At 31.5% G+C, this 27,585-nt stretch overlaps 1 protein-coding gene across 1 annotated transcript in view; it reads left to right on the forward strand.

The window, feature by feature from the left end:
- The window catches only part of LOC126735726 (putative fatty acyl-CoA reductase CG5065), a 44,419-nt gene extending 16,834 nt beyond the window's left edge, over window positions 1-27,585 (forward strand). Inside the window, exons 2-9 of the mRNA XM_050439812.1 lie at window positions 12,975-13,189; window positions 13,251-13,559; window positions 13,612-13,807; window positions 16,681-16,876; window positions 16,931-17,170; window positions 26,863-26,971; window positions 27,025-27,173; window positions 27,233-27,585. Coding sequence (XP_050295769.1) covers window positions 12,986-13,189; window positions 13,251-13,559; window positions 13,612-13,807; window positions 16,681-16,876; window positions 16,931-17,170; window positions 26,863-26,971; window positions 27,025-27,173; window positions 27,233-27,386 — 1,557 coding nt within the window. The 5' untranslated portion in view covers window positions 12,975-12,985 and the 3' untranslated portion in view covers window positions 27,387-27,585. The remainder of the gene's footprint in view (window positions 1-12,974; window positions 13,190-13,250; window positions 13,560-13,611; window positions 13,808-16,680; window positions 16,877-16,930; window positions 17,171-26,862; window positions 26,972-27,024; window positions 27,174-27,232) is intronic.

The raw sequence follows: 27,585 nt of genomic DNA on the forward strand, positions 1-27,585 counted from the left end.
AAAAAGATTTCAACAACCTTGAAGTAATAAGGTTGTTGAAATCTTTTTGTGATACTTTTCTAGCTAGTTAAATAAGTTTTTTATTTTTTTCGAAAGTTTTCGAAGTTGAAGCTTTTTTCTTATTCACTTAAGGATAAATTGCTCAAAAGAAACTTGATTTTTTTTAAATGTCAACTGCTTGGAAGATTATCGTAATTTTCTACCACTTCCAGGCAGTTTAGGTCTCTCTTTATCTTTTTCCACGTAATTAAATCAGGATTTTATTTTTTTTCTTGCAGTTAAAGCTTTTTTTTTATTGATTTAAGGATAAATTCCTGAAATGAAACTTGATTTTTTTTTTAATTTAACTGCGTGGAAGAGTATCGTAATTTTCTGTCACTTTTAGGCAATTGACGTCTATCTTAATCTTTTTCTAGGCAGTTAAATCAGTTTTTTATTTTATTCCAGGCAGTTGAAGCTTATTTCTTATTCGCCTAAGGACAAATTCCTTAAAAGAAACTTGATTTTTTTTTAAATGTCAACTGCATGGAAGATTATCGTAATTTTCTATCACTTTTAGGCAGTTTAGGCCTCTTTATCTTTTTTTATGTAGCTAAATCAGTTTTTTATTTTATTCCAGACAGTTGAAGCTTTTTTCTTATTCACCTAAGTACAAATTCCTCAAAAGAAGCTTGATTTTTTTAAATGTCAACTGTGTGGAAGATTTTAGTAAATTTCTATCACTTCAAGGCAGTTTAAGTCTCTTTATCTTTTTCTATGTAGTTAAATCAGTTTTTTATTTTATTCCATGCAGTTAAAGCCTTTTCTCACTCACCTACGGATAAATTCATCAAAAGAAGCTTGATTTTTTTTAATGTCAACTGCCTGGAAGATTATTCTAAATTTCTATCACTTTCAGGTAGCTGAGATCTCTCTTTACCCTTTTCTAGGCAGTTAAATTAGTTTTTTATTTTATTTCAGATAGTTACAGCTTTTTTCTTATTCACCTAAGGACAAATTCCTCAAAAGAAACTTGATTTCTTTAAATGTCAACTGCGTGGAAGATTATTGTGAATTTCTATTAGTTTCAGATAGTTGAGATCTCTCTTTACCTTTTTCTAGGGACTCGAATTAGTTTTTTATTTTATTCCAGGCAGTTGAACCTTCTTTCTTATTCACCTAAAAACAAATTGATATTTTTTAACAGCTTGATATTTTTTAAATGTCTACTGCCTGGAAGATTATCGTAAATTTTGATCACTTTCAGGTAGTTGAGGTCTCCCTTGACCTTTTTCTAAGCAGTTAAATTAGTTTGTATCTTATTTCAGACAGTTGAAGCTTTTTTCTTATTCACCTACGCATAAATTTCTAAAAAAAAACTTGATTTTTTAAAATATTAACTGCCTTGAAGAATATTGTAATTTTCTATCACTTCCAAGCAGTTTAGGTCTCTGTTTATCTTTTTCTACGTAGATAAATCAGTTTTTTATTTTATTTCGAGCAGTTGAAGCTTTTTTCCTATTGACTTAAGGACAAATTCCTCAAAAAAAACTTGATTTTTTTAAATGTCAACTGCATGGAAAATTATCGTAATTTTCTATTACTTGCAGGCAGTTTAGGTCTCTTTATCTTTTTCTATGTAGTTAAATCAGTTTTTTATTTTATTCCGGGCAGTTAAAGCTTTTTCTCATTCACCTACGGATAAATTCATCAAAAGAAGCTTGATTTTTTTAATGTCAACTGCCTGGAAGAATATTGTAAATTTCTATCACTTTCAGGTAGTTGAGATCTCTCTTTACCTTTTTCTAGGCAGTTAAATCAGTTTTTTATTTTATTCCGAGCAGTTGAAGCATTTTTCTCATTTATCTACGGATAAATTCCTCAAAAGAAACTTGAGTTTTCAATGTTAACTGCCTGGAAGATTATCGTAATTATCTATCACTTCCAGGCAGTTTAGGTCTCTTTATCTTTTTCTAGGTAGTTAAATCAGTTTTTTATTTTATTCCAGGCAGTTGAGGCGTTTTTCTCATTCACCTAAGGACAAATTCCTCAAAAGAAGCTTGATTTCGTTAAATGTCAGCTGCCTGGAAGATTATCGTAATTTTCTATCACTTTCCGGCAGTTTAGGTCTCTTTATCTTTTTCTAGGTAATTAAATCAGTTTTTTATTTTTTTTCAGACCATTGAAGCTTTTTTCTTATTCATCTAAGGATAAATTCCTTAAAAGAACATTGATTTTTTTTAAACGTCAACTGCTTGGAAGATGATCGTAATTTTCTATAACTTCCAGGTAGTTTAGGTCTCTCTTTATGTTTGTCTACGTAATTAAGTCAGTTTTTTGTTTTATTTCGAGCAGTTAAAGCTTTTTTCTTATTGGGTTAAGGACAAATTCCTCAAAGTATATAAAAAATATAATAAACTTGATTTTTATTAAATGTCGACTGCTTGGAAAATTATTGTAATTTTTTGGAAAAGTATCTATTCATCCTTTTCTAGGTAGTTAAACCAGTTTTTATTTTTTCTGGCAGTTAAAGCAATTTCCTCATTTATTTCAGGACAAATTCTTTGGAAGAAAGTTGATTTTTTAAAATTTCAACTGGTTGAAAGAAGTCACTTTCTATTACCTTGCAAGAGTTGAAATTTCTTTTTATACCTTAAAATCCTTTTTCATGAAAATAACTTTATTTATAAAACTTTAAATAAAACTTTAACTGCCTAGAAAAATATAAAAAACATTCCTTCAAGCATCATTAAAGTATCGATTAAAGCGTCGCAATAACGTATTATTATTAATTACGCTAAAGGAATTCTACTCGGAGGTCTTTTCCCTTTCCTACAGAAGCCCATTACCATTTTTTTAAGTCAACCAACTTTTTAGAATGACGACTTAAGTGTAAAAAAATCCGGAATGTTTTCCGAAATTATACTAAGCAAAAAATTATAATTGACCTTTCATCAAAACGTTGTAGGTCAGCCGATTCCATTTCATAATTTGAGAAAAATTATACGTGTAACGGCAAACAAACAGCTTGAAGAAAATATTTTTATGATTTGATTGTGAACGCGACCTACTTTTGGGATACCTGATATAAATTATTTCGTTCTTTTATATTTAAGTTGAAAATTAATTATTGAACGTGAATTTATTCATGCTGCTGTTTCTTTTTCTTCCTCTGACTCTTCTTCCGATTCATAACTATTAATGGATTTATGACAAAAAAATATGAAGGTCAAAGTACGTATTCAAATTTAAAAGGAAACTAATTCTTGTTGAAAAGTACTTTTTAAGTAATCAGTAAATATGTCAGATGTTGTAGTATATCCTGTGATTCCAAAAACAAACACCTAATAAATATTTTGTCGGTACTAGGAAGTGCTTCAAAAAAAAAAAAGAAAATCACACCTATGTCTTTAAACAAATAAACTCAGAATTAGTAAAGTTGATAAACGTGATAAATTCATGAAAGGAATTGGATTAACAGTAGCTTTTATCTCTAGTAAATAATAATAGCTCAATAATTATCTACGTTTACTGCAATAAATCATTATTAAATGGGCATAATATAAGTTAAATTAACGATGTGTCTAACAGAGTAATTATATAGATACTTTTATGTCTATGAGGTTAATTTTTTTTGCTATTATTGCTATGACCATCATCCACTATATATAAAGGTCACCTACTGCTGAACATCTCTAGACGTTTCTATCTTAAAAACTTAGGTCAACAGAGACCAGCTGGATGGCCCATACCTGGTATTATTTATAATGAAAAAACGATTAAAATATTCTTGGAGATCTTAGTGAAAGGGTGTGGTGCTTGAAACTTCATGCTCTAATCAACTAAGAGACAAGGAAATCACATTAGTTGGAAGAAAGCTGAAAGTGGTAGATCATGACTAAGTTTATTTCGTTCAGGCAGTTGAAGTATATTTTATGTACATATGTTTTATCCATGAAAACTCTTTTAAGACTCAAAAAATTGATACAAAAGTGTGTTCGAGTCAATAAAATCAGAAGCTAATGATTATGTACCGGAAAAAGAAGACCAAGAAGATGGAGATACTAACAAAGAGGGATATCAATCAGCCATAAATTAGAAATGTTAGATTAAAATAAATATTTTTGTTGGGTATTCTAAAAGTAAAAGAGTTTTCAAAAACTGGTTTTAAGGACTACTACCTGGAAGAAATACCAAAGATTATATCAACTGCCTGGATACAAATTAATAATGATTTTAATTACTTGGAAATAACAGAAAATTACTTAAATAGTTTAAAAATTATAGAGAGAGGGTGATGGCAAAATTTGGGTGTATTTTTTCAGATAATTGCGTCTGCTTGACAAAATTCCAAGCCGTTGAACCTTTAATAATTTTTAGGCAATTGCAATTTTTTTTCTAGAAAAAATAGATATACAAGTAAGTTATCTATATAAGAATATATTGAGAATAATAACACAGATAGCATCAAGAAAGAAGGAGAAACTACCAAATCAAAAAAAAATATGATTTTTATTGAAGGTGAAGAAGGAAAAGGAGAAAAAAAAAAATTCTGTTAAAAAATTAACATATTAAGAAGAATAATAAAAACAAAAACAAAATTGAAAGAGAGGCAACAAAAGCAACGAATTTTTCAACGAAAAGGTGAAAGGGAAAAGTATGGGCAGAAAACGTATGTATTTTGAAGGTTTAAAAATTATCCAGAGAATGACTTAATTGTCTGGCAAAATTTTTGTCTATTGTTTCAGATAGTTGAAGGTTTAATTAAAAAGTAAACAAAAATCAAGGTTTTTCTAACAGAAACTGCTTTCTAGAAATACTTTTTTTCAAGTTGAAAGAAAGGAAAAATAAATGAGACTGCGTGAAAAAATATTTTTTTTGATCTTTCTAGAGAGTTTAAGTAATTTTTATAGTTCGTCCAGGGAGTTAAAGTAAAATTTTGAATTTTCAAGAGTATTTTTGTGTTATTTTTTTCAGTCTATTTAACCAGTTAATTTTTTTGGGAAAATCAGAGTTAAGGTATTCTTCAGGGTGGAGTGTCATATAATTAAGGGTAAGAAAATTTAAAAAAATCCAAATCTTTACTGCATGTTTAACTTTAATTTGCTCGACCACTTATCACACCTGTTGATAGCGGCTAGTTTTGAGTAATTTTAACTATATACAGTACCATTTTATATTCTTATTGTTTATGTGTGATGTTATAATTAAGTGTTTTATTTAGATATTAGTGCCCCTATTGTCTCATGTAATGTAATGAGAGTGGCGTAAGTTTTGTCCTTAGTTATCTTTTATTTTTATTTTTAATCTTATTTTTTTTAACCTTTTTAGATAGTGACAAGACTGCTCTTGACAATGGCAATAGCCGAAACGCATCGAGCAAATGAAAGTTTTTAACATACAGTGGAGATTTGGATTTTTTTTTTTAAATTTTATTACCCCTTAATATTAAAGTCTTTTTCTATCGCATGTTAAATTATGCATAGTTTTTGCAATGGTATTTTCAATTCTTCATTTTTTTGGACAGTGAAAGCTATTTTTTATTTTTTCCAAAAGCATTTTTAGTTGTGTTTAAGTCTGTTAAAGTTGTAATTAATACTTTTAAACCATTTACACGTTATTTCCAAAGAGTTTAATCAATTTTTACCAATAATTTTTTAGTTTATTTAGGCAGTTTTAGGCAATTTTAATTTTTTTGAAGAAAAATGGTTCGTATTAGTAATAATTCTAAAAACATGTATATGTGTATATCTGCAAAAAAAATAAAAATAAAGAATATAAAGAATGAAAAAATATCTAATTTTTATTGAAGGAAAAGAAGAAAAGAAAGATTAAAATTGTTGTAAAGAAAAATAACAAAAACAATAATAAGTATAAGATAAAGACTGCAAAAGCAAAAAATTTAAATAAGGAAAAAAAATATGGAAAATGTGAAGGGGAAAAGTATGAACAGAAAATGGCTATAATTATTTTGGGTTTAAAAATCTTAAAAAAAACTTTGTATTGGAACTGCGAAGAACTAGAACTGTCAAAATCATCGCTCGAATCATTCTGCATCTGATGACGTCCAATTTTGGAAAAAGTCGCTTCTCATCCCTTATTTATAGCTTCACTAGAAAGAAGGCTTACCAGTATATTCTTTACTTCATTTACATGTTAAACATATGTTAAAATGCTATTATGTTAAATAACAGAGATTCAAAACGGTCTTCATAGGAGAGAATTGTGATATCACCATTTGTGATATCATCCAGTTGCAAGATTAGCTCTACACATTGCTATCGCATTACCTTGTACAATAAGTTCGATCCCAAGGACATTTAGTACATTGAGAAACATTGAATAAGATAGTTGAAAATCGTCTGAGTGTAAAAAAATCAGGGATAATTTTAATTGACAATATGCTTTATTGATTCATATTAAACTTTTTTTTATAGGATTATGCTTATTGAGTGTACACAGAGAAAATGAGAAAGATTTACTGATGATAGTATGAAACAGCTGAAGACCCACGACGTTTGGCATTTTTTATAAATATATATGAATACAGTGTGTATGTGGTACAGGTACACATAATGTTAATTGAATAAAATCCAAATTCCGCCCTATCCTAATCGTCTTAAAATTAATTTCTGCCTATACGCTAATTCGTTCGGTAGCTTTAAGACAATTTAAATTTATCAAGAAAAAATGGTATTTATGATAATATATAAGTATTTTATTAATTAAGTATTTATGATGAAATATCTTTAAAAAAACTTAACATATTGAGAACAATATCAAAAATAGCGAAAAGAATGAAAGAGACACAAAAAAAATTAAAACATTTCTAATCTTCTTGAACATGAAGAAAAGAGTGAAAGAAGGAATATATTCATATAAAATATATAGGAATATATTAATAATTTCTATCAATAAAAACAAAATTATTAAGAAGAAAAATAAAAACAATAATGAAAAAAAAAATTACAATAATAAACTTTGTAAATATTGAACACTTTACAAAAAATTTAGAATGCACAACCCGATTCGAATTCGTATAAAATTTGTCGCTTGATTACATTGTGATGCAATGCACGGTACTTTTCCGTATTATGGTTCACTTACTACATCTTGTACCATATTACGCCTATAGGAAGGTACTTTGGGTGCTTACGCCTATAGGAAGGTACTTTGGGTGCTCGTTAAATAAGGAGCGAATACCAGTCTAACTGTTTAATTATGAGTAAACAGCGCGTGTTGCAATCGACGCCTGTGTTGAATTGCTTTTTTCGGTTTTTTATTGCAAAAAATCTCTATCGTCCACTTGGGTGTTACTTAATGTTTGCTATGTGCATCTTTAAGCAACATTACCAGTTTGATTTTTATTTGAACATCTGATATAGTGACATAATTGTACCTGACCACCTGTAGGTTTCTCAACTAGGACATCAGCTGTCTGGAAGAATTTACAAAAATTTTATCAAGCAATTCCTCTGGTACTAAAAGTTACCTCCTGGCAGTTCTTTTTTTTCAGGCAGTGCAATTTTGATACACAAGGAAACACAAATGTTTTCTGACAGTTACACTAAATTCCTCTAAGTGCTAAGACAAATCAATGTTAATGTAGTACCTAGTTTTTTATTATTTTCAGGCAAATACATTTGGTTTTTTTTATTTAGTCCAGGCACAGAAATGTGATTAAACAGCTATAGTAAAATTCTCTAAATATTTTAAATTTAAATAAAAATAAATTGGTATTACTCTTAATTCCAGGCAGTTCACTTCTCCCTTTAACTTTTTCTAAGTTAAATTTATTGATCTATTTATTTCAGGCAATTTAAGACCTATAAACAACTATAGAAGACATATAAAGCATATTACAGGCAGTTAAAGTTATTTTATTATAATTTTAGTAGCCAATTTTCTCTAAAGCCATTTAATTTTTTTATAATTTTTTGGCAGATAGTAACAACAATGTCCTATATTTATATGTTCGAAACTTCTCCCAATTAAGTATTTTCTGTTATTCCAAGCAGTTAAGTAATTGTTTGTATCTTAGAAAGTAGTTTACTTGATCCCTCAATTTCATTTTGATTTTTCTAATTTAATTCAAACTCAACTGCCTCGATTAATACACAAAAATGTTATGCAGGATTAAAATAATTTCTTTAAGTAGTTTATCAACTACTCAAAGCAAATGTATTTGATTTCTGCTATTCTTCTATGCTGTTGTAACAATTTTCAGCAGCAGATTTCTTAAAACCGACTTCATTCTTCAATTTCAATTAGAACTTCAACTGCCTGAAAGAGTACACAAATAATTTGCCAGGCAATTTAATTCATCTCCACTGGATATGTTTTTAACTCTTTAAAGCAAATGTGGTAATTTTCTGCTCTTCTTTCAGGCAATTGAAGTAATTTTTGTATTTATTAAAAGGTTTTTTTTGAAAGAAACTTTATTCGTCAATTTAAATTCAGACTTTAGCTGCCTGGAAGAGTAGAGTAGTTTTTGAAAAAAAAAGTTTCTTCGATAAAAACACAATTAATTTTCCACGCAGTTAAATCCATCTATTAAATTAAGTTAATAAATATTTATTAAAGTAACTAAGAGAAAAATAAAAAAGCCGCAAGGTATTAACAGTATCGAGATTTAAGAAAAAAAAGTATTCTTATTTAACGTATATAATTCTTTAGGCCACTAATAACCAAATACTTGAATATTCCTAAATTTTAGTTAATTCAAATTTAATTAATAAACTGCCTAGAATTAATGGAAATTTTGTCTTGAAAAGTTTAATATAGGTCTAAAGATGATAACAAATATTTTTTTTAATTTCAATTAGAACTAATTTCAGCTACTCTGGATAATTTTTAAAACAATTATATTTATTTTCTGTTGTTTTTTTATGGAAATTATACAGGGTGGCCATTTGAAAACGAAACAGAGCCTATTTTGAGTCCCTCAGAACATTTGCAAAAAAATCCTCGGACCAGTCAATTTTTGATTCAAAGGGGAACCATTTTTTTGCTAGTTGAGCCCTCAGGGGGGCTCAACTAGCCAAAAAAAGGGGGGCAAAAGGGGGGCAAAGCCCTAGCGGGGGTGACAAGGGCATCCAAAATTTTAAATGGAACAGGGGGTCGAGTGATTCCTTATTTTGAAGGTATTTTTATGTGGATTATAACCCTAAAGTTTTAAATCGTTACTATTTGCCTAGTCGATACAGGGGCTAATAAAAGTTACAAAAACATGTCAACATTTTTTATGAAAAAAAATGCTTGTAAATTTAGCAGTTAAATAAATACAAAAATTTTGTTCTCCTACATTGTGAACGGTACTTTGTACCTTTTGTAATTGGTTCAAAAATATAGGGAAACTGGGTCTGTGGCTAATAAAAAGCGCGAAATGGATAATCCAATGGTGAATGAAGCTTCAGAAGTAGCTATTTTAGGCCATATTGTGCAAGAGCCTACACTGAGCACCAGGAAGTTATCAACCGTGTCTGGTATTAAGAGAAGCAGCATTCAGAAGATATTAAAAAAAAACAAGTTTCATCCGTACAAAATGCATCTCGTACAAGAACTAAACGAAGACAATTTTGATGTAGAGTACAATTTTGTGAAACTATATCTGAACAAGCCGCCAATGATCCACACTTTCTATTTAATGTATGTTTTTCTGACGAATGCTCCTTTTTCCTAAACGGTACTGTGAATCGTCAGAACTGTCGCTATTGGGCTGATTCAAATCCCAGAATATTTCGTGAGGTGCATACACAACATCCTGAAAAATTAAATGTTTGGGCTGGCATTTTTGGTAAACATCGTAGACCCCTTTTTTTACCTGGCAATTTAACAGGAGAGATGTACCTGGAGTTATTAGAAAATACAATTCATCCAGCATTAGTGGAGATACTAGAAAATAACAATGAGTACTTGGAAAATCGTCTAGTATTTCAGCAAGATGGGGCGCCACCCCACTATGCTGCAAGGGTTCGTCAATATTTGGACCAAACGTTTCCAGGACAATGGATTGGAAGAAGAGGAGCTATTGAATGGCCTCCTCGTTCCCCGGACTTAAGCCCGTTAGATTTTTTTTATGGGGTTATTTTAAAACTAAAATTTATGCTAGTCAGCCAACATCGCTAAACCATTTGCGACAAAGAATAATTGATGAATGTCGTCAAATCACCCCAGAAATTTTGCAAAATGTACGGGAAAGGTTTGAACAAAACCTGTATTATTGTATGGAAGTCGAAGGCCAGCATTTTGAACATTTACTTGATTGATTTTATCTTTAAGCCCTTTATTTAAAATTATACTTTTTAACATTTTTTTGTAACTTTTATTAGCCCCTGTATCGACTAGGCAAATAGTAACGATTTAAAACTTTAGGGTTATAATCCACATAAAAATACCTTCAAAATAAGGTATCACTCGACCCCCTGTTCCATTTAAAATTTTGGGGGCCCTTGTCACCCCCGCTAGGGCTTTGCCCTCAGGTGGGCGAAACTAGCAAAAAAATGTTTCCCCCTTGAATCAAAAATTGACGGGTCCGAGGATTTTTTCGCAAATCTTCTAAGGGACCCAAAATAGGCTCTGTTTCGTTTTCAAATGGCCACTCTGTATATAATTTTACCTCGTCATTAACTAGATGCACTTTGAATAGCTCTGATTGCTCTATGACTTTAATTGTGTGGAAATGACTCTAAATTGCCAAGAAAAAATTACGAGTCTTTAACTAGCAAAAAATAATTTAAAATGTTCCTGGAAAAACTGAAAATACCGATAGTTTTAAATGGAGAAAAAGAAGTTTCCTAAGCTCTCTGGAAAATTGTTAAAATAACTTCAACGGCCTGGAAAAATACACATAACAGATCAAACTGGGAAACAGTTATTAACAATGTCTGTGGAAACATTTAAATCTGTATCAAATATCTAAAATAAAGTAAGGATGACTGAAAATATATTCAACTGCCTTGACAAATGATTTATAAAAATATAATAAGTATATTGGACTGGGAAGCAACAAAAAACATGGATAAACTTTTAAAAATTATTAAAACTCTCCTAAACAAGGTAAAATAGCTTCAACTGCTTGGAAAATTTAAGTAGCTGAATTTATTTTGTGCATTTTTTAGGTAATTGAAGAGATTGTTATTTTTTAAAAACCAGTTTTTTTTAAGAAAAACTCCTTTTAAGAAAAAAAATTAGTATAGTAGTAGAAAATGATAATAAACAGTTCTAGTAACAGAAATTTACTACAGAATCATTAAATTTAGTATCAGTTAATTCTTCTTCCAATTACTTAAATTAATTTTTATTTATCCCAGGTATTTAAAAGATGCTTTATTTTTTTGACCCCAGTTTCGTTTAGCTTGCCCAGTAAGTTAAAGTAATTGAGTGTTTTTCAAAAAGTAACTTCCTTAATAAAAAACTTGATTCTCAATTTCAGTTAGTCTTTCAAGTTTAATTCAACATTAACTTCAACTTTCTGGAAGGAGTATACAAGAATGTTGATAGGCAGTTACATTCATTTCCACTAAAGTAAATGTGGTCACTTTTTGTTCTTCTTCCAGGCAGTTGAAGCAACGAGAGAATAATCATACCAAATTCTTTTTCGTAAAATAGCAAAATAAAATTAAGCCATCATTTTGGAAAAATTTTTCTTCGGTTAATAAATTAGCCTTAATATTTTGGCCACTGGAACTTTTTATTTTTTCCGTTAATTGTAGGGATATAAAAGACACATTCGTGCGGAAAACCCAAATTATATTTATTATTAAAAACATGCCTAGAGTAACTTTTGTCACTGATTCCTCATTTCATACACGTGTTATGTTAACTTCCGTATTTTCAGTTTTATTAATTAATGCGAATAAATACGATCTAAATACTACAAAATAATACTACTGAAAATAAATTCGGGTCTTAACCTCCAAACAAATATTGCTCACTTTGCGAAATTTGAAAATTACTGTATTTGATTTGTATTGGAGATAGTACGTTTTGCCTTAATTGACAACTTCGGAGTTGTATGATTTGGAATTAAATCCACCATTTTCTTACCGCAAAATACATAGGAAATTACTATTTTTGGTACCAAATAATAATTTATTTTAACTCAGGGACAAAAAATATATGTGATGTGACATCTATCTCATTTTTGTTAAAATGACGAGATTGTATACTTTGGAACTTGATCCATCATATATAAGAATATTGCTGGGCAGTTAGATTCATCTCCTCCAGATAGTTTTTACTCTCAAACCAAGGCAAAACCTAGACACTTTCTATTCTCCTTCCGAGCAATTAAAGTCAGTTTTGTATTTCATAAGAGGCAGTTTTCTTGCAAGTAATGCATTTTTTTCATTTTAATTGAGGCGAATTTCAGCTTCTCTGATTAATTTTTTTAAGTCTTCAAATTAATTATAGTCACTTTCTGCAGGCAGTTCAAATAATCATTGATTATAATCTATTTCATCCAGTTAAAGTAGGTTTTTTTAATGGCTTAAAAAGCAGTTTTCTTGAAAATAACTTGACTTTTCCTTATATAAAACTTATGCTGTTACTGTATATATCAAACGGAAAATTTTCTTCTTATCTAAGCATATATATATGACAAGAACAAGAACATAAATTATTCGACTAATAGGAGTACCTGACCTCGCATAATAAGATATTACCTATATATACTCGTTGGCGGAAGATGCTGAAACCTCTTATTTTACCCAAGAAGAGAAAATTGCAATCTTAGTAAGAACCACTTTTGCTATGGTACGGTCTAAGACAGCTTATTATGTAATAACTACTGGTACAATTGGGGCCAATGGGAAAGTGAGCCCTTGTATAATAGATAGAGGTCCATAATCATGATCGAGTATATTTTATCTTAAATGCCGCTAAAAGCAGGTTTTTCTATGCATGAGAAGGCGTATGTTTGACCGAAATAATTGGGTGCATTAAGCAAATAATTTTATTATGTAACACTTATTTAAATTATATTCCCTTTTTAGCTTTCACCAATATGGAATCCCACGAAAGAAGTAAAATAGCTGCATGGTACGATAACCGGAGCGTCTTCATTACTGGAGGCAGCGGTTTCATGGGAAAAGTCATGGTAGAAAAACTCCTTTATACCTGTGATGGAATCAAAAATATTTACATTTTATTAAGAGGAAAGAGAGGAAGGACTCCGCATCAGAGGGTTGAGGACATGTGGAAACTTCCAGTAAGTCTTTTTAGCCCTCTTAAAGCTTTGAAAGTTCTTCAAAGTCTTTTTTTTTTTGTAGGTATTTGATCGCCTTAGACAAAAAGACCCATCGGCCATACAAAAAATCATTCCGTTACCTGGAGACCTTTACACCGAAGGACTTGGCCTAAGCAGTTCAGATCTGAAGCAACTAATTGAAAATGTCTCGGTGATATTCCACATGGCAGCCACACTGAAACTGGAAGCCACTCTAAAAGATGCTGTTGAGCAAAACACTTCTGGTACTGTTTACGTTCTTGACATCGCCAAGCAGATGAAGAAACTGGATGCCTTTTGTCATTTTAGTACCGCCTATTGTTCAGCTGATATTGAAGTTTTTGAAGAAAGGGTAACTGCTAACCTTAACTCTCCTAAGAATAATAGTAATGGATTTTTGTTAGGTGTACGAGTTCAAAGACAACCCCAGGGAGGTGATTGATATCGTCAGATGGATGAAACCTGATGCCCTAGAGGTGGCAACGAAGAAAATTATAGAGCCACACCCGAACACTTATACTTATAGCAAAAGGTTGGCCGAATCACTTGTGGCCAATGAGAAAGATCATATTCCAGTTTGTATTATAAGACCTGCAGTAGGTATGTCAAAATAATCTTCTTAAGGTTCGCTAGGTAATATATGTAGGAAGAGAATGTAGCGCAAATCAGTTATTATCACAGAATGATAAGATGTAATAGGTCTGCATAATTCCATGGCACCACTGAAATCCTCAAAGGATAAAACTATACCAACTCCTGGAATTCCTCGACCCTGTAAAGATTAAGACTGGGATGATGGGTTTGAAGAATCTACTAAATATCAACTGGTTTACTGGTTCTTTCTAAGTGGTCTTGACACTTCGACTTTGTTGTTTTTAGAGAATCCGTTAGTCAGTTTCTCCTGAGTTTTATTAGAGTGTCATGGTACCTCAGGTTCTTTATCTTTTTGGTTGTTTAAGAAATCATCTATTTCCGCCAACTCGATCCAGTTTTCTGCAAGAGTGCCCCAATTATTAAAACAACATTCCAAAACGATCCAGGAGAGCAACTGCTAAACCTAAACCTTAATGCTAGCCTAAATATTAGTTTACTGGTTCTGAACTTATTATCTTATATTCGTTTTCTCGTCACTGCTGTGTTCTCCTTGAAGTGGCTTCATCATCAAGGTTTTCAGTGCTTTCCTAAGAATCAACCAATATATTCTGAGGTACATTAAATGATCCTCTTAAAGTTTTTACCCATTACGTTGTTCCTGCTTCTCTATTCTTCTTAAAAATCAACTTGAGTATCAAATATTGATGTACAAGATCTGCGCTGGTTTTATTGTTCTTTAGAAAATCTTGGAATTTGCTAAATAGTTCTACTAGTCTTTTATCACTTGACTTGTCACTGTTTCAGTGTACTCCTTGCAGTAATTTTGGCCTGCTTAAATAGTCTTTATCAATAGGCAAATTGAGTTGTATGACTTTCTACAATTTTGGTTTCTAAAGCCTTTAAATTTGTTGGATAAATAACTCAATAGTTTTTTGATCAGATAACTTCTAAATAAAAATTAGCTTAAAACCTTTCTCCTCGAAATAGATTCTTTAAGTTTTCCAGGCTTCCTTTGCTAGACAAAATGGAAGGACCTTATTTTTGCTAGAATTCCATGACACTATAAAAATTTAGCTTAAGATCCAACCAGCCAAAATAAAGATTACGCACAATCACAGACACCAACTCCTATCACATTCCAAAGCGAGCCACAAGAACAAATGCCATGCTCGTAGCTTATTTCTTTTTTTTTTCATTGCCTTATTAATACTTTCTTGTTTTCCTTGAAGATGTTTTCGTCATCATCCAAATATTAGTCTTATGATCCTACACTTATTTTACTCATTTTACCTTATTCGTTTTCTCGTCACTGCTTAGCTGTTTTTCTTAAAGTGGCTTCATCATCAATATTTTCAACGCTTCCCCAAGTATCAACCAATATATCTTGAGGTATATTAAATCATCCTGGTCCTCAAGTTCATTATCCAATGCCTTGTTCCTGCTTCTCTGTTATTTTTGCAAATAGTGTTTATCGCTAGACAAATAAAGTTATGTGTCCAAAGCCTCTCCACAACTTCTATTTCTAACACCTTTGAATTTTTGGTCAACTCCAAAGTTAATTTAAAACTCGGTGTCACTCCTCGAAATAGTTCCTTTAAGTTTTTTAGGCCCTTCCTTTGTTAGAAAAGATGTAAGGATGTTATTTATGCTAAAATTTCTCAATATCCAAAATTTAAGATTACGCACTCCATATATCAACTGTAGTTGTCAATTGCCAAGCTGCTTCCTTACATGATAGTGTAAGAGAGCTAACCAACTACCTATTTTTACCGATTTCATCCAGTTTTCTATCATAGTGCCTCATGATTTGGAAAGAGTTACGAGAGCAATGCCACTGCCTTATTAATACTTTTTTGTTCTCCTTGAAGATGTTTTATCATTAACCCAATATTAGTTTAATGGTTCTGCACTTATTTTACCTTACTCGTCACAACATTTCTGTTCTTCTTGGAGTGGCTTCTTCCTCAAAAATTTGAATGTTTCTCAACTATCATATCTTAAAGTACATTAGATTCTCATGGTATTTCCAGTTATCCATTGCCTTATTCTTTTATTGCGTTTAATGAATATTATTTTTTAAAGACTCTACAAAGCATCATTAACGAAATATTGTTCTGAAACTACTCTGTTTCACTGGTCTCTAAAGATATTTGGAAATGTGTTGTTTCTGCTTTTCAACTCTAGATCTGTTGGTCCTTTTTTATCTAGATTTTTATTAATTACGACCATACTTCAAGCAAGGAGTCTTAACGAATAATGAATCGTTTTGACATCTCTATTTTAACATTCTCTTTACTTTTTAACGGTTCTTTGATCTCCTTGGACTGGATTTAAAGAATTCGCTTATTTTCCTTCATTAAGACTTTTAATACTTGCCAACATACTTCATACATTGCAGTACCTTTGGTTTTTACCATGCCTCGTCACTGCTTGACCTTAACCTCGTTGGAGTGGTTTTGAAGAATCTGCTGGTCTTGTCTGTTAAAAAGATTTTTTTAATTCGTAGCCTGTCCTCAATATAGACTGTCTATATAGTCTATATAGACTAGTCAGACTATAGACTGTATGGGCTTGTACATAGACAGCTTTCTTTTGTAACCAAATTTTTTATCCAATTTTACATAATCCCCTTCACTTATATCCCTTCAAGTACACTAATGAAGAAATAGAAGCATCTTAGAATAAGAAAGTTTCCTCAAACTTCCATACCAAGATTCAAAAAGCTTGTCCTGCAACAAACATATTCGCTAACCTGATTAGATCCCAAAAAGATGGAAACCAGTAGTCAGCATCCAAGGTTGTTAGAGTCCTGATATAACGATATCGTTTTGCACCAAATAGATATTAACATGCTAAATTAACCTAATTGTTTTTTGCAGTATGTCCAGCTGCTCTGGAACCAGTACCAGGATGGGTGGACAGCCTAAATGGCCCCATGGGGCTTTTGGTCGCTGCTGGTAAGGGAGTGCTACGGTCCATGCATTGCATCGGATCTAATAAAGCTCAAGTTATCCCAGTTGATTTCGCTATTAATGCTAGTATCGTTATCGCATACAAGCTTGGAAGCGAAAAACGGTATTTAGTTCATCTTATTGATATCAACCAAATTTTCAGCCAAAAAATTTGTAGGTCAGAAGAAGTACCAGTGTACAACCTAACCCAAGACGGTGTCATAAGGATAACTATGGGCGAAATAATCGATAAGGGGCGTGACATAGTGTACGCCAACCCATTCGAAATGCAAGTTTGGTATCCGGATGGTGACATCAGGGCCTCCAAGATAATGCACACGATTTGCTGTATTTTCATGCATTGGTTACCGGCATTGCTGATTGATTTTATAATGTTACTCATTAGGCAAAAGAGATTGTAAGTTAAACAATGGGCAAAAACATTCGATACTTTCAGTTTGTAATCAGTCTGGTTAACCTATAGTAAGTCGTGAAAGAGGCATATGAAAACGTAGTTTGCGTTCAGGTTTTATTTATTTAAACTCATGAAACTGTATGTTTGGGAGATGATGAATTCTGGTAATTCGTAAAGAGTTTAAAAGTTAGACCATATGTCCTCTCAATACTTTAACACCTCGATTCGCTTCATTTCTTTCAACCCAGTTCCGCTTTCTGTGAGTTGTTCCCAGTTTGTCATAACTCTGGTTTGAAGATAATCTTCTATGAGCAGTTTCGTATTCCTGAAGTTGGAGTAAGTGATGACACATTGAATCATACACACCTTTATATGGTTCAGCTGGATCTAAGCTTATTGAGGTCATAAGCTTATTGAGATGATTGAGTTAACTGATTTTTTCTGAGAGATATTGGAACTAAAGATCTGCTTCCTTGTCATTATTAAAGAGGAAATAAGTCTTCCCAACTTGTATCAATCTTACTGTCCTTACCAAGTCATCTAGCAGTAAGAACTATAATAGTAAGGCAATTTGTAATATTGTTGGGTTAAAATATGACAAGCTTATTGAAGACGGCGATTCAATGGTAAAAAAAGCTTAAATTTGATTTGAGCAGTTGCTGAATGAATGATAAGATCCAAATTCTCATTTTTTATTTGGATAATTTAAGTAACTAATCATTTTGTTGTTGCTCATTCAATTAAGATATTGTTTTGTGTATGGGCTTTTCCACACACGGTATTCTGGGTTGTGATTTTTTCTTCAATAAAACACCAATTTTTCGGTAAATAAGTGTAATTAGAAGAATGAAATAGAGCACTGCACTAACCGTACAATTTTGTTATTGTTGTATAAAATATACAAATAAAAATTTTACAAAGTAAAATTCTGATTCTAACCGAATCTTGTGTTATATACTGTTTAATGACCTGTTGGCCTGAAGTTAAAAGTGTGAATGTATATAAAAATATGGATGGAGTGGAGAATGTGGCTGTGTAAAATGCTTACATAATGAAACGTTGCATTTTTGATTATAGAAGGATCTTTGTACTATTTGTCGGCTTTAGTAAGGAAATTGAATAAGCGGTTTTAAGAAATTAAATCTAATAACTCTGTTTATAAAGCTAAGACTGTTTATAAAACTTAATATGCCGCCTGTAATAAAATATTAAATTTATATCATGCGGCTGGCGCGGCGACTAAATAAATTATAGTCTAAACATACCGCCCCCTTTGAAAGGGTTAACTTTCAAAAAAAAATTAAAAATCAAATAAAATAATGATAAAACAACCTTAGTACAAAAAACCAACTAACAAATAATAATGTTAAAAAAAATATATATGTAAAAACTGAATTGAAATAATGTACATTACGAATATTATAATTAACAAATTGCAATTCAATATTTTGAATGCGGTGAAAATCTTATAAACTAAAGAATAAAAAGAGCTAATGCTAAAATATTAATCTTAAAATTAAGTATAAGAACTTATTATACCACTACTTATGGTCTATGGGTAAAGCACAAATCTTAGTAATAGCTCGTTTCAAAATACCGTTGTTTGTACGAATGTTCACTACACGCACTATATTATCTTTACCGGGAAAACACTCTACTACACGACCTAGCTTACAAAATAATGGAGCTGTGTTATCGTCCTTTATTAATACTAGTGTCCCTACTTTAATACTAGGAAATTGAGTGCCCCATTTGGACCTTTCCTGCAAAGTATTTAGGTAACTAAGAGACCATCGACGCCAAAAATGTTGTACTTGTTGTTAAATACGCTGATAGATCGATAGTCTATTATCTGGTATATTTATTATATCCGTTTGAGGTAATGCTGTTAATTTTTGCCCGATTAAGAAATGCCCAGGTGTTAAAGCCGCTAGATCATTGGGATCACTAGAAAGAGGTACCAATGGTCTTGAATTTAATATGGCTTCAATTTGAATAAAGACAGTTAAAAGCGATTCATAAGTTAAGTGTGCGTTTCCTACAATTCTCTTTAAATGAAATTTAGCTGACTTGACACATGCCTCCCATAGCCCTCCAAAATTAGGACCATATGGTGGTGAAAAATGCCAAGTTATTTGATTGATTTCTAGAAATTCTTTAAAATTTGATCCTTGTATTAATTTTTTAATAGTGTCTTTTAATTCACGCTCAGCACCAACAAAGTTAGTACCATTGTCTGTATAAATATTAAAACAAATGCCTCTTCGAGAAATAAATCTTTTTAAGCAATTGAGGAATGACTCTGATGATAAATCAGCTGACAGTTCGAAGTGTGTGGCCTTTGTTGCAAAACATACAAAAATACAAAGGTAACATTTGACCGTAATTCTGTTTTTGGTTTTACCATCTTTTACAAGGAAAGGACCAGCAAAATCAATGCCAGTAGAAATAAAAGGTCCTTGAGGGATAACCCGATCCTTAGGTAATTCGCCCATTTGATTGCATGCAGGTATTGGATTTGCACGAAAGCAAATAATGCATTGACGAAGAATTTTTTGAACGACATGACGACCATTAATAAGCCAAAAATTTGATCTTATAGCTGACAATGTTGTTTGAGCACCAGCATGTAAATGCCTCAGATGTTCATATCGTATAATTAAAGTTGTGAAATGACAGTCACTAGGAATTAAGATAGGATGTTTACCATTAAAATCTAAATTTGAAAACTTCAATCGACCTCCAACTCTCAACAAGCCATTAGAATCGATAAAAGGATTTAAGCGTAAAATTTTACTTTTCCCTTTTAAAGGTAAAGATGCTTTAAGACATTTGAGTTCATAAGCAAAATAATGATTTTGAATTAATTTACATACGGTAATAGTAGCATTTATTAGTTCTTGCTTAGATAGAAGACTATAGTAACGTAAACCCTTTGATTTGGTTTTTGAATTATAAATAAATCTTAAACAAAAGGAAATGACCCTTTGAAGCCTTGTATAAGATGAAAAATTATTAATAAAAGTGATGTTACTTTCAAATGTGGTTAAGACGGTTTGAGTATTTTGTTTCACCTCTGGAACATTCGATGAAATATTAGAATGTAAATAGGGCCATGTTTGTTCTTCATGTTGTAAGAATTCAGGACCAAACCACCAAAGTTTGCAATTTTTTAATGTATCTGGGTCTAATCCTCTGGATATCTATCAGCAGGATTTTGTTGGGTTGATACATGACGCCATTGGGAAAGAGTACTGGACTGTTGTATTTCTGATATTCTGTTAGCGACAAAAGTATTTAATTGACTGGGTTCTAAAGCTAACCATGATAAAACTATACTAGAATCAGTCCAAAAATAAGAATGATTTATTTTGACATGTTGAATAGCATTTAATACCTTTGAAGATAGCCTTATGAGTAGCAAAGCACCACATAATTCTAAGCGTGGTAAGGACAAAGTTTTTAATGGCGCAATTCTAGATTTAGCACAAATAAGTCGCACTACTACATCCCCAGAATTATTGCATGATTTAAGGTAGCAACAAGCTCCGTAAGCCTTTTGCGAAGCATCACTAAAACCGTGAAATTCCACTGAATTATAATTTAGACAAAAGATTTGCCTAGGAATTTTAATCTGATTTATTAAACAAATTTGCTCACAAAAGCTGATCCAGGTTTGATGTAGATCCATTGGAACACTTTCATCCCAATTAAGGCCTAATTGCCATAAAGACTGAATAATAATTTTAGCCCTTACCATGCAAGGACCAATAAGACCCATAGGATCGAAAATTTGTGAGGTACTTGCCAAAATGGATCTTTTAGTTACTGGATTAATATTAGGAAGACAGATCGTATACTGAAAAACATCATCTTTGGCATTCCACGTAATTCCTAATGTTTTTGTTGTGTCATTTTCTGTAAGAATCTTTGCTTCTAATGGGGAATTTGAAAAGTTATTAAGAAGGGTATTATCACAGGCAAACCATTTTCTAAGATTGAAACCTGCAGATTTTAAAATTTCGTCAACTTCCTTGATGAGAACTTTTCCTTCTTGAATTGTGTTCGAACCACAGAGCCAATCATCGACGTAAAATGATTTTAAAATTTTGTCAGATGCTACGGGAAATTGAGCTTGATTCTCGATAGCTAGCTGTCTTAGACAACGAATAGCTAAATGAGCTGCACTAGCTGTGCCATAAGTAACTGTATTTAGCTGATACTCAGCTAACTCATGAGAAGGATCAAAACGCCAAATTATTTTTTGAAAGCATCGGTGATTTTCCTGAACTAAAATTGATCGGTACATTTTTTCTATGTCCGCTGTGAACCCATACCTGTAGGTTCGAAAACGAATTATAATATCAATTAAATCATCCTGAATCTTAGCACCCACTTTCAAGGTGTCGTTAAGAGCTAAACCACTAGTTGATTTCGCTGATCCATCAAATACCACTCGAAGCTTAGTAGTAGTGCTCGATTCCTTGAGAACAGCATGGTGTGGAAGATAAAACCCTGTGTTTATATGAGTTGATTGATGAGAAACCTTGGTCATGTGATTAAGTTCAAGATATTCCTTCATGAATGCATGATATTGTAATTTGAGATCAGGATTATTACTAAGTTTTTTCTCAATGTTATAAAATCTTTTTAGGGCAATGTCATTGAATCCCCCAAATTTGCGAGATTTTGTTTAAAAGGTAAACTAACGACAAATTTTCCCAAATTATTTCTATAGGTAGTTTCAACAAAATAGGTTTCACATTCTTGCTCTTCCTTAGACAAAAAATGTCTTGGCTGACACTCTTCAATTTTCCAAAAAGCTTCTAATTGATTTTGCAAATCAGATGTGTTAGATGTAAATAAATTGCACGCGGAGGAAAAATTTTCCAGAAAATTAAGTAATATGGGCCCTGAAACAATCCACCCTAATTTTGTTTTTTGCACAATAGCGCTGGAATTCTGTAATTTGATTTGCCCAACACTCAATAAATTCCAAAAAATTGAAGCACCTATCAATAAGTCAATAGGTCCATTTTGATTAAAATTTTCATCGGCAAGAACAATGTTTTTAGGAATTTGAATGTTTGACATACTAAATGATACATCGGGTAAATTCTTTGTGATTTTGTCTGTGACTAGACATTCAACATTTTCTAAAGAAAATGAATTGATTGATGATTTGAAATTTATTTTCACACTTTTATGTATATTTGTCACATTATTGCCAAAGCCTTCCACTGAATGACTTATATTTGATCTTGGTAGCTTAAGTTTATGAAATAAGCTCCTTGTAATAAAATTTAATTGAGAGCCACTGTCAAGCAAAGCTCGAGAAAAGTGATCATTACCGTATTTATCTTGAATTAAAATACAAGCTGTAGGAAGTAAGATGCATTGAGATTGAGTTTTGGATGATAAAGATGTATTAATGACAGATAAAACTTGGGAATCATGGTTTTGTGATTTAATAGCGGACTCTCGAGGCATATTGGACTCTGAAACGACTTGAATATTATTAGGATTTTGTTTCTGTCCTATAAATGGTTTTGGAAAATGCAACAAAGTATTATGTTTCAAAGAACATTTTTTACATGTTGCAGTACTGCGGCACTCCTTACCAGAGTGACCTGGTTTCAGACAATTTGTGCAAGCTTTAAGTGCACGAATCCTGCCTAACCTATCTTGGATGCTGAGTTTTAAAAAGTCACCACATGAAAAAATAAAGTGATCTTTTTTACAGTTTAAACAAGTTGAGGAAGCTATTGAATGATTTGAACTGCGGTTTTGAGGCTTGAATTCGGATTTATGTGAGGTTGAGGAAGATGCAATATTTTCTAGTATTTGACAACGCTTATTTAAAAATGAAAATAAATCATCCGTAGTAGGCGTGTCTGTATTAATTTTTAAAGAAATATCTTCCCACTCACGTCTAGTAGAAGGGTCTAATTTAGATTTTATATGAAATATGATAAAACAGTCCCATTGATCAACAGGTAAGCCTAATGACTTAAGAGCTCTAAGATGTTGATTTGCATCATCAAGAAGACCTCTGAGTAAAATATGAGATTCTTTATTAATTGGCTGAATTTCAAAAAGTGATTTCATATGGGCTTGAATTATGACCCGTTTGTTTTCATACCTCTTGCATAAAATATCCCAAGCAACATAATAATTAGACTCAATAACCTCCAACGAGAGAAGAAGTTTGGCAGCATCGCCTTTCAAACATGATTTAAGGTACCAGAATTTTTCAATATTGCTTAGTGATGCACTATTGTGTATCAAAGATTTATAAGTATCTGAAAATTGTAGCCAAAGCTCATAGGAGCCATAAAATTCTGGTAGTTTAATTTTGGGTAGGTTTGAATGGTATTGCAATTATGCGTTTTGGAAATTTTGCGGAATCGACTCTGCGATCTGGGATTCCTGATGTGTTTGATGAATATCTCTGAGATGTTTATCAATGATAGTTTTAGCCAAACCTGAAGATTCAAAAAATTCATCCTCAAAGTCAATCCTAAATTGTGAGTGATCCTTAGAATCAAATAATTCCAGATCACCCTGAACTGATACAAATTCAGGCCATAATGATTGTAGCCGTTCTAACCTGACCTGTAATTGGCCAATTTGATTTGGATCAGAAAATGTATTTACAAAATTTGTAAATCTTGAAAGAGCATCAAAAATTCTATTTCGTGCTAAAGAGAGAACTCTAATTTTAACGTTTAAGTCCTCTGATGAGTATGCTTGTGTTTCAGGCATTTTGTTAAAAATAAATTAATTCAACGTTAATTAAAAGAAAAAAAATAAATAAATAAATCAATAAAATTGTTTGAATGCAAAAATAAAACCAATTAATTATGCTTCTGTGTAAAAAAAATAATTAAAGTGTAAATAAACTAAAGATTGTAACACTATCCAACAAGTACTACTCAAAAATAATGTGCTACTCGAACTTTTATGATATATGACGTCGATGAACCTTTTCCCGCTCTTGACCTATATATCCTAAAGTTAAATAAGGTAATGTAAATAAAAAATAAAAATGATTAACGACTTAAACTCGGAAAGTGGGCCGAAGAATCGTCAAGTAGTCCTGTAGCGAAGTGAAGTACCTAATGTCGTTAAATTAGTCTGCCTCTGGAGCGGCTAAAAAACCGGAGATTCACTGCGTCGTCGAAAGCGTGTCTCAATGCCTGCCAATTGGTACCCCAGAGAAGATCGAAATGCTTGAAACCAAAATCAAAAAAATCTCCTTTTTTCGCTTGGTAAAAAGGACGAATTTTCTGGATTCGGATGCTGCTTGTTTCCTTGCGTTCAAATTGATGTGTGTTGCGATATATAAAAAATTTACCTTGTCGACTGCTTGGTATGATGTACCTGTGACTTCTGCCTAATATAGGTATGTATACCTATCTGCTGTCCACCAATCTGCCAATCTGCCTATCTGGCTCGAAGGACCATGTTTTGTGTATGGGCTTTTCCACACACGGTATTCTGGGTTGTGATTTTTTCTTCAATAAAACACCAATTTTTCGGTAAATAAGTGTAATTAGAAGAATGAAATAGAGCACTGCACTAACCGTACAATTCTGTTATTGTTGTATAAAATATACAAATAAAAATTTTACAAAGTAAAATTCTGATTCTAACCGAATCTTGTGTTATATACTGTTTAATGACCTGTTGGCTTGAAGTTAAAAGTGTGAATGTATATAAAAATATGGATGGAGTGGAGAATGTGGCTGTGTAAAATGCTTACATAATGAAACGTTGCATTTTTGATTATAGAAGGATCTTTGTACTATTTGTCGGCTTTAGTAAGGAAATTGAATAAGCGGTTTTAAGAAATTAAATCTAATAACTCTGTTTATAAAGCTAAGACTGTTTATAAAACTTAATATGCCGCCTGTAATAAAATATTAAATTTATATCATGCGGCTGGCGCGGCGACTAAATAAATTATAGTCTAAACAGATATTATTTCCAAAATCTGATTAAATAATGTCTTCCGGATGGCTTTAAATTTCTAACAAAGCTTATCTGCTAATTTGGTTAGAACTATCAAAAACAGCAATCAGGCTCATTTGTGAATAACAAGTATTTTGAATTGTATCAAGATCCTTTGAGTTTCTGCAATCAATAATTGAAGATAATACTGATGAAGGCAAAGATTCCAAAGATTCTTTAATTTTAACTTTTATTTCAGTGGATGATCTTACCTGAAAATGAGATGACAAATTTGGATCTTAAAAAATACTTCTAGGACTCCAAATATGTATTATACATTTTTGTTTTTCTCGAGAACTACTGATTTTTTCCGATTGCGGCACGTGCCAGTTTTTAAATCACGTCTCTAACTTTATCAGTAAAAAAATTTTTTTTTCAAAATCACTCGAAGTTAAAAATTATCAAAAGTGGAAAATTTTGAAAACTATTGATTTTTTAGATTTTTTATTTATACATAAAAGTCGATTTATTGATTGCGAAACGTGCCAGTTTTTAAATCAGGTTTCTATATATAATAGCAAGAAAATTATGTACTTTTCTGTTCACCTAAACGCAAAAAAGTAAAATTTGTAATTTTCGCGAAAATTATTGATTTCTGATTTCTTTTGCTGCATAAAAGTAGATTTATTGAATGCGGCACGTGCAAGTCTTTAAATCATGTCTCAACCTTTAACACTAAAGAAATGATGAAGTCTCTTGAAATTCACTTGAGACACAAAACTTGTCACAAAAGGGAAATTTTTGATTTTTCTAAAAAACTATTAATTTCTCTTGAAATGTGAAACTTGTCAAAAAAGTAAAAAAATATTGATTTTGCAGATTTTTTAATTTTTGCATAAAGGTTCTCTATCTCTAACAGTGAAGAAATGATTATGTCTTTTGAATATCACTTGAAGCATAAAAAATGTCAAAAATATAAAATTTTGATATTTCTAAAAAACTATTGATTTCTTGATTGCGGCACATGCCAGATTTTAAATCAAGTCTACATCTATAACAGAAAAGAAATTATTTGGTTTCTTCAACTGGTTGGATCAACTGAACGCAAAAATTACAAAAAACAAAATTTTTTATTGTTGTAAAAACTATTGATATCTCAATTTTTTTTATTGATGCATAATATTTGATTGTTGATTGCAGCACGTGCAATTCTTTAAATCATGTCTCAACATCTTACAGCAAAGAAATGATGGAGTCTCTTGAAAATCACTTGAGACATAAAACTTGTCAAAAAAGCGAAATTTGGATTTTTCTATAAAACTGTTCATTTCTCCTGAAATATAAGAATTATTAAACAAATACAAAAATATTGATTTAACAGATTGTGGCACGTGCCAATTTTTTGATCAGGTCTCTATCTATAACAGCAAGGAATTTATATATGCTTTTTTTATTACCTGAAAGCAAAAATTACAAAAACGTAAATTTTTAATTTTTTCCGAAGACTATTGATTTCTCGGCTTTTTTTATTGATGCATAAAAGTTATTTATTGACTGAAGCACACACAAGCTGTTAAATCACGTGGAGTTTCCTCAAAATCACTTGAAACATAAAAATCACATTGATATATAGAGTAACCAAGCCTTGAGTTAGGAAACTACACCTTCCATCATTATTTCTCTATTTTCGATGGTAATTGCTTCATGCATAATGATAACATCCTACTTAATATCTCTTTTAGCATGATCAGAATCCAAAAAAAGATCCACCAAGGCCTCGAGCTACTGCAGTTTTTCACAGTCCGAGAGTGGAACTTTGCCAGCCAAAGATTTCTCGCCTTATGGGATGAGGTAATAATGAAAATAACTACTAATTTTTAACACTAGTAAATCATAATTTTAAGATGGACGAAAGGGATAGAAAAGCGTTTCCAATGGATTTCCACGCTCTCCCAATTGAAAGCTATTTGGAAATATCAGTGCTTGGTGCTAGGCAATACTGTATGAAAGAGCCGCTATCTTCTTTGCCTAGATGTAGAATACAACAGAAAGTGTAAGTTACCTCTTTAAAATGTCTTCAAAGGGATTTCAGATTCAATTTTTTTATTTCAGGTTGTACGTGGTACACAAGCTTTTTGTGTTTTTCCTCTACTACTATCTTTTCTACTTCTTAAGCTTATGGATTCCACCAGTTAAGATCTTATACGATCTTCTTTGGAAAACCATTGACCGGATACCATATTTTGGACAATTGCCTGTATCTTAACTGTTTTTCTATATTTCATTTAAATGTATTATTGTATATATATTTGTCGGGAGATGGTTCATTTTTGAAGGTTGTTTTGTTATTTTTCTATATTTGTACCCATATATAGGGGCTTCTTATAGATTACTACCCTTTGTGTTCTCATAGCGACATGTTAACCAAATACTTTTTATTATAATAATAAATTAGAAAATATGTA

The sequence above is a fragment of the Anthonomus grandis genome, chromosome 4, assembly GCF_022605725.1.
Source record: "Anthonomus grandis grandis chromosome 4, icAntGran1.3, whole genome shotgun sequence".
In the NCBI taxonomy this organism is placed as follows: Eukaryota; Metazoa; Arthropoda; class Insecta; order Coleoptera; family Curculionidae; genus Anthonomus; species Anthonomus grandis.